At 40.1% G+C, this 12,988-nt stretch overlaps 1 protein-coding gene across 8 annotated transcripts in view; it reads right to left on the bottom strand.

Moving 5' to 3' along the window:
• The window catches only part of SRPK2 (SRSF protein kinase 2), a 300,854-nt gene that overhangs the window by 93,778 nt on the left and 194,088 nt on the right, over positions 1 to 12,988 (bottom strand). For all 8 annotated transcript variants that reach the window (XM_066354334.1, XM_066354340.1, XM_066354337.1 and 5 more), the window contains one exon: positions 6,921 to 7,072. In XM_066354334.1, the coding sequence (XP_066210431.1) occupies positions 6,921 to 7,072 (152 nt within the window). The remainder of the gene's footprint in view (positions 1 to 6,920; positions 7,073 to 12,988) is intronic.

The following is a 12,988-nucleotide window of genomic DNA, read 5'->3' on the forward strand; positions in this document are numbered from 1 at the left end:
AATCCGATTTGCTAATATTTTGTTGAGGATTTTAGCATCTAAATTCATCAGGGATATTGGCCTATAATTTTCTTTCTTTGTGTTCTCTTTTCCTGGTTTTGGAATCAGAATAATGCTTGCCTTATAAAAGGAGCTTGGAAGTCTTCCTTCCTCATGTATTTTTTGAAATAGCTTGAGAAGGATAGGAGTTAAGTTTTTCTTTGAATATTTGGTAGAATTCACTTGTGAAGCCATCTGGTCCCAGGCTTTTGTTTTTTGGGAGTTTTGTGATAACTGTTTCAATCTCATTTGTTATAATCAGTCTGTTTAGATTTGATTCTTCTTGATTGATTTTTAAAAGACTATATGTTTCAAGAAATTTGTCCATTTTATCTAGGTTGTCTAATTTTTTGACATATAGTTCTTCATAGTATTTTCTTACAATTCTTTGTATTTCTGTTGTGTCAGTTGTTATTTCTCCACTCTCTTTCTAATTTTATTTATTTGAGTCCTCTCTCTTTTTTTCTCGGTGAGTCTGGCTAAAGGTTCATTGATTTTGTTTACCTTTTCAAAGAACCAGCTCCTGGTCTCATTGATCCTCTGTATTGTTCCTTTAGCCTCTATGCCATTTATTTCCACTGTGATCTTTATTATTTCCTTCCTTCTACTACTTCTGGGCTTCACTTACTGTTCTTTTTCTAGTTCTTTTAGATGCAGGGTTAAGTTGTTCATTTGAGCTTCTTCTAGCTTCTTAAGGTATGCCTGTAATGCTATGAACTTCCCTCTCAGGACTGCTATGGCTGTGTCCCATAAATTTTGAGTTGTTGTATGCTGATTATCATTCGTTTCTAGGAATTTTTTTATTTCTTCTTTGATCTCATTGTTAACCCATTTGTTATTTAATAACATGCTATTTAGTTTCCAAGTGTTTGAGTATTTTTCAGTTTCTCTGTTGTCGTTGATTTCTAGTTTCATGCCATTGTGATCAGAGAAAGTGCTTGATATGATTTCAAACTTCTTAAATTTGTTGAGACTGTTTTTGTGCCCTAACATATGGTTTATCCTAGAGAATATACCATGAGCACTTGAAAAGAATGTATATTCTGCTGCTTTAGGGTGAAAGGTTCTGAAGATATCTATTCAATCGAGTTAAGCTAGTATGTCCTTTAAGTCTGCTATTTCTCTGTTAATTTTCTTTCTTGAGGATCTATCTAGCGATGTTAGTGGGGTATTGAAATCCCCTACTATTATAGTGTTGCTTTCTATCTTGCCCTTTATATCCATCAAAGTCTGCTTTATATATTTAGGTGCTTCTATATTAGGTGTGTAGATATTTATAATGGTTATATCTTCCTGTTGGATTGCTCCCTTTATCATTATGTAGTGACCTTCTTTATCTCTTACTATAGCCTTTGTTTTAAAGTCCAGTGTGGCTTCTTCAGTGTTCCTTGATTAAAGAGTCCTCTTAGTTTACTCAAGTTGGTTTTTCCAGATGATAGGTCTTAAAATTAAGTTGTAATCTACTTTGGTTCTGGGAGGTGGAAGTTAATATGTCCGCCTACTCCATCGTCATCTTGCCGCGCAATTTTTTAAAGTTTTTATGGAAGTGAATGTCGTAAAACTCCAAACGTTGTATGTCGAGATTGTAGTAACCCAAGGCCCCCTTATACTTGGAAGTAAGAAAGTGTTCAAAGATGACAGGGACATTTCAAACGGACATAGAACCAATCTGAAGGGGCTGTTAATAGACAAATCTGGGGTATTCCAAACATCAAACAAATAAGGAGAATAACTGATTATAATTCACTAAATAAAAGGGAAATCCATGAATGAATCCATTTGACAGATACGAAGACAGAGATATGGACCAGAGGAATAGATGGGACAGAGAAAGAGAAAGGAAATAAATTTGTTAATAAAAGGATATTTACATAGTCTCAAAGTGACTCTCAATGAAATATTTATTAACTACCAGGGAAAAAGAATAACTATAGGATGCAGGTATCCAGCAGACAGCATCTTAGACAATCGACTGACATCAACTGTAATGGTATAAATCAAAACTATGCACTAGCTGAAAAGATTTTTTTTATATATTCTAAATTGAGAAACATTATACAAAATAATTGGCCTACAATCTTCAAAAATGTCAGTCATGAAAGTCAAGAAAACACTAAGGAACTGATTAAAGAAACAAGAAAACAAAATGTAATGTGATTCTCCAAAAGTACAAAAGTATCGTTTCATATAAAGGACAATACTGGGCAACTGGCGAAACCTGAATAGAGTCTGAGGATTAAAGGGTAGAAATATATCAACGCCAACTTCCTGATCGTGATGATTGTATTGTGGTTACCTAGGAGAATGTACCTGATTGCAGACAAAATATATGCTAAAGCAGTGGTCCCCAATCTTTTTTGGGCCACGGACCGGTTTAATGTCAGAAAATATTTTCACGGACTGGCCTTTAGGGTGGGACGGATAAATGTATCACGTGACCAAGACAAGCATCAGGAGTGAGTCTTAGACGGATGTAACAGAGGGAATCTGGTCATTTTTAAAAAATAAAACATCCTTCAGACTTAAATATAAATAAAACGGAAATAATGTAAGTTATTTGCGGAATGGTACCAAAAGGCCCACGGATTGCTACTGGTCTGCAGCCCGGGGGTTGGGAACCACTGTGCTAAAGTACTCAGAAGTGATAAAGTATCATGTTGGTAACTTCAATTCTACTGGTTTTGGGACGGTACCTATTCTATTTAGGGAGATGGGGCACAGTGTGGGGCAAGGGGAGACAGCCACAATTTTCCCACCAGATAGTCTCAATTCCATGGACTCCTTTAATGCATTTATGTCAGTTATCTTAGACAAATTATTGTGGTCTAGAGCAGTGATTTTCAACCTTTTGTGAGCCGCGGCACATTTTTTACATTTACAAAATCCTGGGGCACACCACCTACCAAAATGACACAAAATGATACTCTAACACAGTACATATTATACATATAGTTAATAATATAATTTCTAAATGTATTTATACTCACCTAGTGTGAAACCTGGGCCTGTTTCGATGAACACAAAAGGGATATCCTGGCAGGAATGATAGAAAGACACACACGAAGCTCTTCCTCAACAGTTCTCAGTCTCTCTCTGTTTTTAGTTTTTATCGCAGTCAAGCTTGAGAAGCTCAGCTCACATAGATATGTGGTTAAAAATGGGAGCAATGTCAAAATAGCTTTCTTGGCCAGAATGGGGAACTCCTTGGCAACAGATAACCAAAAACCGTCCAAAGGAAGATCAGCAAACTTTAGCTTTAAAATTAGATAACATTGTGATGCATTGTGGTGCATTGTGTATCACCCTCTGCGGGGGCCTCTTTTAAAAAGAAAAAGGTCAAATATCTATATACACCATCAGGATAGACATAACCAGCTGAGGCTGAGGCTTCATCTAGTGGTGGCAACATTTACCTCCAGTCCTGACCAGGATTAGAAATCGGGACCATGGGGAGGAGTAGCAGCTTCAACTACTCGCAGCGGCCACACAATGACAAGTGCGCGGCAGCCCGAGCGGGGACCTTCCTGGGTGTGGATGAGAGGCGGCCTACTACTGGTTCATTGCTAGTGGTCAGGATGAATCCTAGAAGGTGATTGGTCAGTGAGCGTTCCCTGTGCCTCCACTCTTCCTGTCGCTGATAGCTGGAGGGATTGTGAGGGGAATGTTTATGTTCGGATGGAGGCGGCTGGCGGTGGGCTGGATAAATAATCTCCACTGGCCATATCTGGCACGCGGGCCGTAGTTTGGGGACCCATGTTTAATTTCCCCAAGGCACACCTGACCATGTCTCACGGCACACTAGTGTGCTGCGGCACACTGGTTGAAAAACACTGGTCTAGAGCACAAAACTCAGAGAATGGCATGCGTTGCATGTAATGTTGGTTAGAGACACAAGATACAAAGTTAGGGATAAGAGTGAGAGTGTAAGAAGGTATCTCTAACATGCCATACTGAGACTGACTTTATTAACTCTTAAGATGTTTCAAGTTTAGTGAATGTTACCTAGAATCAGCTCTGACTATGGAATCCTCATTCACAGCCCTACATTTCGGTCTGGAATATCCACAGGGCTGATTCACAGATGTGATAAAGGAATGAGAGCCATCTCCTGCCAGGTATGAAGCAAAAAAGTTCTCATTCCAACATGGTAAAGACTGTGTGCTGAAGAAAACAGTTTCTACAGGCCAACTTTGCATAAGCAGCAAAATAAAAAGGTAATTATATCTCTTCAAACAACTTAACTTCTGAACCAAGAAATGCAGACTAAGAGGGAAGATGAAAAACATCTTTTTACCCTCCCAAATCCTGTCTGTACCTTCCTTTCTTTTTTTTTTTTTTTGTTTCTGAAGCTGGAAACGGGGAGAGACAGTCAGACAGACTCCCGCATGCGCCCGACCGGGATCCACCCGGCACGCCCACCAGGGGCGACGCTCTGCCCACCAGGGGGCGATGCTCTGCCTCTCCCGGGCGTCACTCTGCCGTGACCAGAGCCACTCCAGTGCCTGGGGCAGAGGCCAAGGAGCCATCCCCAGCACCCCGGGTCATCTTTGCTCCAATGGAGCCTTGGCTGCGGGAGGGGAAGAGAGAGACAGAGAGGAAGGAGGGGGGGGGTGGAGAAGCAAATGGGCGCTTCTCCTATGTGCCCTGGCCGGGAATCGAACCCGGGTCCCCCGCACGCCAGGCCAACGCTCTACCGCTGAGCCAACTGGCCAGGGCCTGTACCTTCCTTTCTGTATTAATTAGATGGACTAGACCTTTAGGGTCATCATCACTACACATACAAATGCTAAAGATCCACAATCCCTTTTCTAAGGAAAGCACTGATTCTATGTAGAGAGAACCACATCTACAAAATCATGAGGTTCCAGTGGAAGATTAGATCTTAAACTTGCAAAGCAGAAGAGTAAATTTCTTTCCTCTTAATTGGTAACTAAAAAGTACATTGTTTCTTAACAAACACACAATGGCCTGCAATCACAAAATAAATTCATACTAAGATATTACAGAGCCAAAGACTCTTTGTGCCTGAATGTGTGCATCTTCTGTCATTTATTCTTCTGGCTGTAGAGAATCTGACTTATATTTTCCTTAATCTGTAGTAAATAAATGTCGCATCAACTGTCAGGAGCTCAGACTTCCAGGTAGTGATAATTTGCTATTAGAGGAAATTAACCACCAAATGAGTAGTTAAGTAACAAAGAAGCAGTCCAACAGACACAGCAACTTCCCTTCCTCCTACATTCTCAGAGTCTAGACTATACAAGGCATGGAGTCTGGGTCAGACTGTTCTCAATTTTCACCACACAACATGCTTGCCTTTTAGGAGTTCAACTATGTGCTCCTGGTATTTACAAAGCCTCAACACAAGAGCACCCCAATAGAGTAATTTCTATGCCTCTGTGAAATCATAGCTGAAAACATAATCCATTATGTCACACAATGACAGAACCCACAAAATGTCTTTTTCATTGACTGCAATGCCAGGAAAAAAATCTGTATCTATAAACAAACAGGCAGGCTTTCTTTGCACAGACAATGAATACCATGTAATTCAAAGGAGCAGTTCCTTGTTAGTCTTAGCAGTCAGAAAACTTGGTCAGATGCAATGAACAATTACACTGGCTCCCTTCAGGAGCAGAGCACCTTCTACTCTCTAGGTTCTTCTTGGATGAATATTTGCTTTTATCTTTAACTATCCTGTTTTATACTATCTTTAATTCTTCTTTTTTCTTTTTAAGTAAGAGGAGGGGAGACAGAGAGGCAGATTCCCACATGCACCGTGACTGGGATCCATCTGGCAACCCCCATTAGGGGCTCATGCTAAAATCAACCAAGTTGCCTGATCAGGAGGTGGCGCAGTGGATAGAGCGTCGGACTGGGATGCAGAAGACCCGGGTTCAAGACCCCGAGGTCACCAGCTTAAGTGCGGGCTCATCTGGTTTGAGGAAAAACTCACCAGCTTGAACCCAAGGTCGCTGGCTCCAGCAAGGGGTTGCTCGGTCTGCTGAAGGCCCGTGGTCAAGGCACATATGAGAAAACAATCAATGAACAACTAAGGTGTTGCAATGCGCAATGAAAAACTAATGATTGATGCTTCTCATCTCTCACCGTTCCTGTCTGTCTGTCCCTGTCTATCCCTCTCTCTGACTCATTCTCTGTCTCTGTAAAAAATAAATAAATAAAAATTTACTAAAAAAAAAAAAAATCAACCAAGCTATCCTCAGTGCCTGAGGCTGATGCTTGGCCCAAATGAGCCACTGGCTGTGGGAGGGGAAGAGAGAGAGAAGTGGGAGACAAAGAGAAGCAGATGGTTGCTTCTCATGTGTGCCCTGAATGGGGATCAAACCTGGGCCGACCGTATGCTGGGCTGACTCTCTATCCACGGAGCCAACTGGCCAGGGCCTATACTATCTTTAATTCTATCAGCACATTTAAATCCTCTTGAAAGCTCTGGTTGGGGGGATAGAGCACTGTCCCAATGTTCCGCGGTCACTGGTTCCATCCCTGGCCAGGGCACAGAGAAATCAGTGAGTGCACAACCAAATGGAACTAAGTAGAACAATGAGTTGATGCCTTTCTCCCTCTCAAATCAATGGGGATAAAAAAGATACACCATAAATCCTCTTGAAAGTACCAGAGTACCTATGTACATATTATGCATATTTTGTCTTATAATTTTCCTTCTGATATCACCTACATTTTCTGGTATCATTCTATATTTAAACAGCTAAGAATTTAAAATGATAATGAAACCAAGAGGCTACCGGTAAGTTAATAAAGACCCAGCAATCTGCATCATTAGCTCCCCCTTCTCATTCCCCAAACAAATTACTTCCCCAAACAAATTACGGCGCAGCTCAGTGGGGAAGACGAGCACAGACCTTTGCAGTAGTCTGCGGGGTCCTCTTGCTCTTCATCATCTGAACCCAGGATCTCCTCCTCTGGTTCTGGGGGGGTGGGGTCTGGCAGAGGTGGTGGCGGTGGTGGAGGTGGTGGCGGAGGAACTAAGGGAGGTTTCTGCTGAGGCTCCGGCCTGAAACAGCAGAAGGAAAATTCTTAATTGCTTAGAAGTAAATCTTGCATTATGAACACACTTGAGAGTTTCTTGATATAGAAACAGAGTAGAACTTGTCATATGCTAAGAAGAAATGTTGATTACTGTCACTTCATCCATTTTAACTGAATTCAATGTTCAACATGCAGGCCAGGAGTCAAAAATTAGCCAAGGATTATTTTTGCAGGCACATTTTCATCAGAGGTTCAATACTGTTTAAGGTCTGACAATATTATAAATTGTAAGTAAAATAAAAGAGTATCCCACTCCATGATATACAAACACACCTCACAGAGATTAGAGCTGCTAATATATGGTTATTTTCACCAAAAAATTCAGTTATCAATCAAAACACTGTCCAAAACTGGAAATTAAAGAAAACATCCATTTATCAGGAAAACACAAATACAGTCCATATATTAAAGCATGGTTCACAATGGTCATTTCTACTTGTCGCAAAAAAACCAAATGACATTTATTATACTCTTTTACAAAGAATTGGAAAAGCTATAATACAAAAAAAGAGGTTATAGCTGTAAACCTTTTTAGCTATCTAGAATAGCTCAAGGACATATTAAATACATTTGTTTTTAAGTAAGGCATTCATAATGAAATTCTGTAAAATCAAGCTTTTACTTACTATAAAATTTAACTGCTATTTTTAACCATGTCGCAATGGGAAAACATGAACCTAAAGTCTCAATTTGGATGCCAGAATCATATCCTTCCTTTAAGCTGCAAGCTGCCCTAACAATCAGACCACTACTGCTCTCCTTGAACTGGCACAGCTGTGTGGGGGGAGGGGAGTAGGCTGATGTGCACACAGAGGTGGTCTCTGCAGGGAGAGCAGGGGTCTCTAGTCTAGGGAATAGAGGGAGTCCCTGGGCACTGATGTGGTGGACAACCATCCAGTATTCATGGTCCCTTTCATCTTTGGAGACATGCTAGCCCCTGCACAATGGAAGACTGGTTCCAAATGCTTTCTCTCCTCACTGTAGTCCACAGCTGAGGGCCCAGAGCAGAAGCTCACTCGCGAGTCCTGGGACCTTGAGAAGGTCAGCTGTCATAGGTGCAAGTATATACTGTACCTAGCTGGTAGTAAGAAGCAAGAACAGAGGAGCTGCCTTGACAACTGCCCCTTTGTAAGGTTTACCTCTAAGTTCTTACCAATCTAAGAGTCCCCAAACAGCCCTTATTACATTGTCTTTAGCCTAGTTAGGTACAGCTCACTTAAGTGGTTTACCACCAAAAACTAAAAGTGCCACAAGCAACACTAGCAGCCATGAAGAAGGGGTGGGGATCACACCCACTAGTAACCTTACAAACACTGGCAACCATGACTAAATACTTACAAAAGAATGTTTATAAGCCCAAAATGACTTGTATTGATTTCTACTTGCTAGAATTTAGGAAGCCTCAAAGTTATAGCTCCCCTGGGTAGCAGAAGACATTAGGAACATGGTGGTGATAACCATTCTTTCTGACGGAGAAATAAAAGGAAAAAATCAAAACCAACACTCCCATCACTGCCAGCACATCAAGAAATTGCAGCAGACCTTGTGCAAGTGCAATCATCTTTCTAGCAGCCTCACAGATGCTGTTTTGTTTCAAGACACCCTTAACAGAAAGTAGAATGGTCCCTGGCAAAACAGAGGCCTGGACCGAGGAAGGCAGGCGGACAGGCAGCAGCTGCCCCACTGCCCCAGAGGGAAGACCACGGAGACACACACTCTTCAGGAATGTGGGAAGAATCCACCTGACAAATCAGCTCCATCAGAAATACTTTAAAAGTTGGCTATTTCTTCCTTATAAATTTTATATGGAAAGATGAGACTAAATTTAAAAGAAAACCGTTCTACTCCCAGTAGAAACCATGTAACAATGTAACTAGCAATGAAAGGGGAACTGGAGAATCTTGTTCTACCTGTGTGGGGCACAAAGTGCACAGTAACATCCAACATTTGGGTCAGATAATTCATTGCTGCAGAACTATTTTGTTTACTGTCAGATGCTATCAGCACCCCTGACCTCTAGCTACTATAGTCAGTAACACACACACCCCAACCCCCCAGTTGTGACCATCAAAAATGTGCCCCGACACTGACCAATTCCCTGGGGCAAAATCATGCCCATTTGAGAAGCACTGAACTACTAGTATCTTCTATATACTATAGCTTTACCTCAAAGGAGTAGATTTTACCCTTGAAAAGGGAGAAGAGACTGAGACTATAATTTTCACAGCTCATTTTTCTCTTTCATAATGTGTCTCTCTAAAATTATTCTTTATTCACTTAGTGAGTTGCCCATGTCACGTTATAAAATTCTCAGACCCTCTGGTCTCAGTGAACAGGCACTTTTCATCCTATCAGTTGAAAGCCTCATTTAACAGGCAGGAAAAAGGCCCCTCTCCCAAAGCCATATGTATAAGTTAAAGCAGTGGTCCCCAACCCCCAGGCCGCGGACCAGTACTGGTCCGTGGGCCATTTGGTACCGGTCCGCAGAGAAAGAATAAATAACTTACCATTATTTCTGTTTTATTTATATTTAAGTCTGAACAATATTTTATTTTTTTAAAATGACCAGATTCCCTCTGTTACATCCATCTAAGACTCACTCTTGACGCTTGTCTCGGTCACATGATACATTTATCCGTCCCACCCTAAAGGCTGGTTCGTGAAAATATTTTCTGACATTAAACCGGTCCGTGGCCCAAAAAAGGTTGGGGACCACTGAGTTAAAGGGATGAGTCGAACTATTTTGAAGTATAAAGAAGTTGAGTAATGTTGATGCAGTATTTCCATTGGTTATCATATCAAAACATAACTCATATATACTTTAAGTGTCAAGTATGTACTAATATCCAAGATTAAGTACAAAAATGTAAAATATTTAATTTTATATTTATTACATGTTAAAATAATGTTTCTGATATAATGAAATATATGATTAAATTGTGATTCACAGGATTCTTTTTACTTTTGTTAATGTAGCTACCAGAACACTTTGGAGGCTCACACTATATTTCTAGTGGATAGCACTACTCTAGACCAGTGGTGGGAATCAATTAATTTAACAAACAGTTCTTTGCCCTAATGACCATGTTAAGCATAAAAAACCAATCTACTGAAAGGTAGTTTATTATTTTACAGATTTAATACTTAAATAATAAAAGAAATACACAAAACAAGATTATAAGAGTTTTAAAATATTAATGAAAAAATATTAATACCTGACAAAAAACAATAAAACTGTTATTTAAGGTATTTCCATATTGATTCTTGATTGGTGTCCTCGCAATTTTTTTCATCTAAGAACGGAATGAACATTACTCTGGGCGCTTAGAATACGCTGTTGCGCAGATGAACATTAAAAAAGAGTAAGAAATGTAAATTTGTGATTTCTACATTGGGCGGCTGCCCAGGCACCCACATTAGAGAGAACCCTGATTACAAGTGCTATTTTACAGCCGGTTCCCCAAACTCAATAAAAAATCAGGTATCAGTTCTGCTGAACCGGTGCAAACTGGCTGAATCCCACCACTGGTCTAGATCCTTCAGATTCACCAATACCAAACAAGAAGCCTGGCCTCAAATATCAAATTCTTGGCCACCCTAATGATTATTATTTCTTCCAAGGCTTCTCCTAGTAACCTGCTGCACTTTAGTTATCACCAACTCTCAAATCACTGAATTCATCATAGTAAAGTACAATATAACTGGTCAAATGTTATAATCGCAATCATTGACTCTTTTTCATCTCATCCATCCTTGGTACTGCCCACCACAGAGGAGCAACACAGGTAAATCTGTTTTAGGGGAGATGGAGCCAAGAGAGAACAATGCCACACCACCTTTACGGATGGCTTCCTCAAAGTGGTTTCTGGTAGCTTCTACAGTACTTCAAAGCCTGATTAAATCTTACTTGTTTTTAAAAATGAAGGTAACAGGTTACCTTACCAAGTACATACACATGAAATATATTTATATTAATCAATCTTCATGAAAAACATCAAGAAGTTAGCTCATGTAAGAATTACTAGAAGCATTTTTAAAAAGCCGTGGAGGAAGACCCATACATATTTTTTTGACAAGGGTACACAATGAAATTATGAAAGACTGGTCTTTTCAACAAATGGTATGGGGACAAATGGTATCAGTATGCAAAAAAAAAAAAAGTTGTAACCCTACCTCACACATACATAAATATTAATTTAAAGTTAATTAAAGACCTAAATGAGGAAACAAAAACTATAAAACCTGCAGGAAAAAAATGCAAGTAAATCTTCATTATTTTAGGTTAAAAAATGTTTGCTAGATATACTAAAAACACAAGCAATAAAAAAAAGATAAACTAGCTTTGATCAAAATTAAGAACTTTTGTGCTTCAAAAAACATCATCAAGAAAGTAAAGAAAATCCACAGAATGGAAGAAAATACCTGCAAATAATACAACTGATAAGGGATTATATCTAGAATATAAAAAGAGCTCTTACAATTAAACAATAAAAATACAAATCATTTTTAAAAATAGGAAAAGACTAAAGCAGACATTTCCCCAAAGAAGATATACAAATGATCAGTAAGCGCATGAAAAGATGTTCAACATTATTAGTCATCTGGGAAGTGTAAATCAAAACCATGAGACATTACTACCAAGGATGAGAGATTGGAATCTCACATGCTACAGCAAAACTGCAATATGGCTAGTTTCCTCCCTCCCTCCCTCCCTCCCTCCCTCCCTTCCTCCCTCCTCCCTCCCTTCCTTCCTCCCTCCCTCCCTTCCTCCCTTCCTTCCTTCCTTCCTTCCATGTTCTGCCCCTCTGAGGCATCACTCTGTTGCATCCAGAGCCATTCTAGCACCTGAGGCAGAGGCCACAGAGCCATCCTCAGCGTCCGGGCCATCTTTTGCTCCAATGGAGCCTCGGCTGCAGAAGGGGAAGAGAGAGACAGAGAGGAAGGAGAGGGGGAGGGGTGGAGAAGCAGATGGGCGCTTCTCCTGTGTGCCCTGGCTGGGAATCGAACTCGGGACTCCTGCACGCCAGGCCGACGCTCTACCACTGAGCCAATCGGCCAGGGCCAAATCTGCTAGTTTCTAAAAAGTTTGAATTTACAGTTACCATATAACCCAGTTCCACTTCTAGGTATATACGCAAAAGTGAAAACATACAGGGTGAACAAAAGTGGGTTTACAGTTGGGAGTGTGCAAGTACAGTTTATTCTTGTATTATCTTTTAATTATTGCATTATTTATTTGTATTATTGGCTTTATTATTATTTCATATCCTTACTTATGATTTATCTTTTAAGTAATATCTTTTCACCATACAAACAACTGTAAGCCCACTTTTGCCTGACCAAAAATCCACTTGTGCAAATATATTGCTCACAAAAATTAGGGGGATATTTCAAAATAAATATGAAGTGATAAAATATCCCCTAATTTTTGTGAGCAGTGTATAATTCATGCCTGACTGATGTGGAGCAGTGGATAGAGTGACAACATGGAACACTGAGATTTTCTGTTCAAAAACCGAGATCACCAGCTTGAACGTTGGATTGTCAACATGATCCCAAAGTTGCAGGCTTGAGCCCAAAGGTCACCAGCCTGAGTAAGGGGTTACTGACTCAGCTTCAGCCCAACGTTGCTGGTCCGAACCCCAGTCAAGGCACACATGAGAAACAATCAATGCACAGCTTAAGTGAGGCAATGAGTTGATGCTTCTCCCCTTCTCTCCCTTCATCTCTCTCTCTCAAAAAAATTCGTGGCAGCATTATTCATAATAGACATAAGGCAGAAAGAACCCAAATGTGCATCAACTCATAAATAAAATGTGGTATATCCTTACAGTGTAATATTATTCAGCAATAAAAAGAAATGAAGCACTGATCCATGCCA

This window comes from Saccopteryx leptura, chromosome 12 (genome assembly GCF_036850995.1).
Source record: "Saccopteryx leptura isolate mSacLep1 chromosome 12, mSacLep1_pri_phased_curated, whole genome shotgun sequence".
Taxonomy (NCBI): Eukaryota; Metazoa; Chordata; class Mammalia; order Chiroptera; family Emballonuridae; genus Saccopteryx; species Saccopteryx leptura.